The sequence below is a fragment of the Sphaeroforma arctica genome, assembly GCF_001186125.1.
Source record: "Sphaeroforma arctica JP610 unplaced genomic scaffold supercont1.674, whole genome shotgun sequence".
Lineage (NCBI taxonomy): Eukaryota > Ichthyosporea > Ichthyophonida > Sphaeroforma > Sphaeroforma arctica.
In genome coordinates, this window is record NW_014039884.1 from 37,136 (window position 1) to 39,097 (window position 1,962).

Here is a 1,962-nt window from a genome sequence, read left to right on the forward strand (position 1 = left end):
CTTTTGTGTGTTTGTCGGTGTGATGAGTTGGGTCACTTGGGACTTGGCGACTTGGGACTCTGGATTTGGAACCGGCGTTCACTTTTTGTTTTATGTTTTGTTTTGTTTTGTTTTGTTTTTAAAAAGGTTTAAAAAATGTTTGAATCTTCACTGTGGCGTTGTTGGCTTCTTGAGTTCTTGCAGCTGATGATCAAGATGAATGTATTTATAGTTATGTGACTGTGCTCCGTGTACTGTTTGCAGTTGGGCACGCCCGGGCGGCCCAGCGCCGTACCTTGCCTCTTTAATTTGCCATAGTCTCTTAGAAGAAGGCTATAGAATATGGATTTTATACATACTTTATTTTCTGTGAGCAATAGATTTTTGTGACTGTGACTGTGAACTGTGAGTGTGAACTGTGAAGTGTGAGGCGTGTGAGCAATACATGGCCAATTGACTGTTCACTGCCGCAGACTCTTGCAGTGTTGGCCACCCGTGTAAATTCATCAACAGAAACAGAAACAATAACCATAGCATTGTTTTCATTTTAGAAGGCTATGTGGCCTAACGTTATTTTCCCTCCGGCCGTCCTCGGCACATTCTAATTTTTCTCAGAGAGAGAGAGGCTTTAGCCACGGGCCAGTGTCAGCAAACAGCCCAACAACCATCAGCTATCGGCTACCAGTTACTATAAGCAGAATCAAGCACTATAGCAGTCTCTCTAGTATACTGTATTAACCTGTTGTATATCAGGAACTTTATTTGTCAAACTTTGAATGTTCGATACACTATCGTTGAGCGTATTGAGCACTCACAATAAACCTAAGCGCTACTGATATATATCGGGTGTCTCCATCTAGTCGACTGCCAGGGTCGCATAAATTCGCAATTAAAAGAAGTCTGTGCGATATTGGTTCTGGCCTCAACTTCGCGTGTCGTGGAAGCACATGTTACAGTAGACTTACATACTCACTTCAAGCTCCATCTTCTTGAACCCTAGTGTATACGATTTCAAAGTACTCTTATTGATGGGCAATGAATCCAACTCACAGATCACAAGCTTTCTTTATTTCAATTAGATCCGAAATAAAGAAAGAGCAACTGGTTGTGACTATATTATCGAGTTACTCAAAGCAGCATCTGACACTGCAGCTACTTTGTGCTGATTCAGATTGCAGTTGACTTGTTTTAAGGGTGCAGTCTGGTCAATTACTTCGTACACGTGCAGGGGCAAATATCGCGTATTCTTTCTAACCAACATTGATCCATATACAAACTGATATTGCATATCTATGAAGCATTGTTGCTGTCAAACCTGCTTCTTCTGCGTGATATCAAAGATACTTCGGCTTAATTTTCTCTCCATTTAATATTTTGATTGGAGCGTTGTTAAGCCCTGCGGCCAATGTGTACGTGACGCAATTATGCCAATACACTCTCACGTGTCCCCTCACTTTTCAGAACAGTGCAGCCATATATGTACACACTTGAATATATGTTTCTATTCAGTGTGAATAGGTCACCCATATAATATCGGACTCGAGAATTTCAGTCAGTGTGTCTTCTAATATTGTCGTTGAGAGTCTCCATATCAATAACAGCCTCGTTGCTGTATAGATGTACATTTGGCTGGAACAATTTGGGTAATTTGTGTTGTATATCCTCATTCAGTAAAGCAGGGAATATTCCCAGTTTACCGTTTGTTTTGGAGCCCTCTACAAACCCATGGAGCTGGTTATAGATGCGCGATCCGCAATTTGTGCAAAAAAAGCGCTCGCACCGCACATTCTTTAGAAAACTCGAGAGTAGATCTTGGCCTTCAGTTACTACAAAGCAGTCCGGCGGGATATATACAATCTGTGTGTGTAACATGAGCACGTGAGTCGCGTGTGGTGAGCGTAGTCCAAACAGAGAAATATATAAATAACTTCCAAAAGGTGAAATAATATATATGTATGTATACATGTATACATGCAAGTATAC

General features: G+C 41.1%; 1 protein-coding gene across 1 annotated transcript in view; it reads right to left on the reverse strand.

The window, feature by feature from the left end:
* Window positions 1-1,013: 1,013 nt before the first annotated feature.
* SARC_07983 (hypothetical protein) overlaps window positions 1,014-1,962 on the reverse strand; it is a 2,784-nt gene continuing 1,835 nt past the window's right edge. The window contains exon 2 of the mRNA XM_014298059.1: window positions 1,014-1,836. Within this exon, the coding sequence (XP_014153534.1) occupies window positions 1,528-1,836 (309 nt within the window). The 3' untranslated portion in view covers window positions 1,014-1,527. The remainder of the gene's footprint in view (window positions 1,837-1,962) is intronic.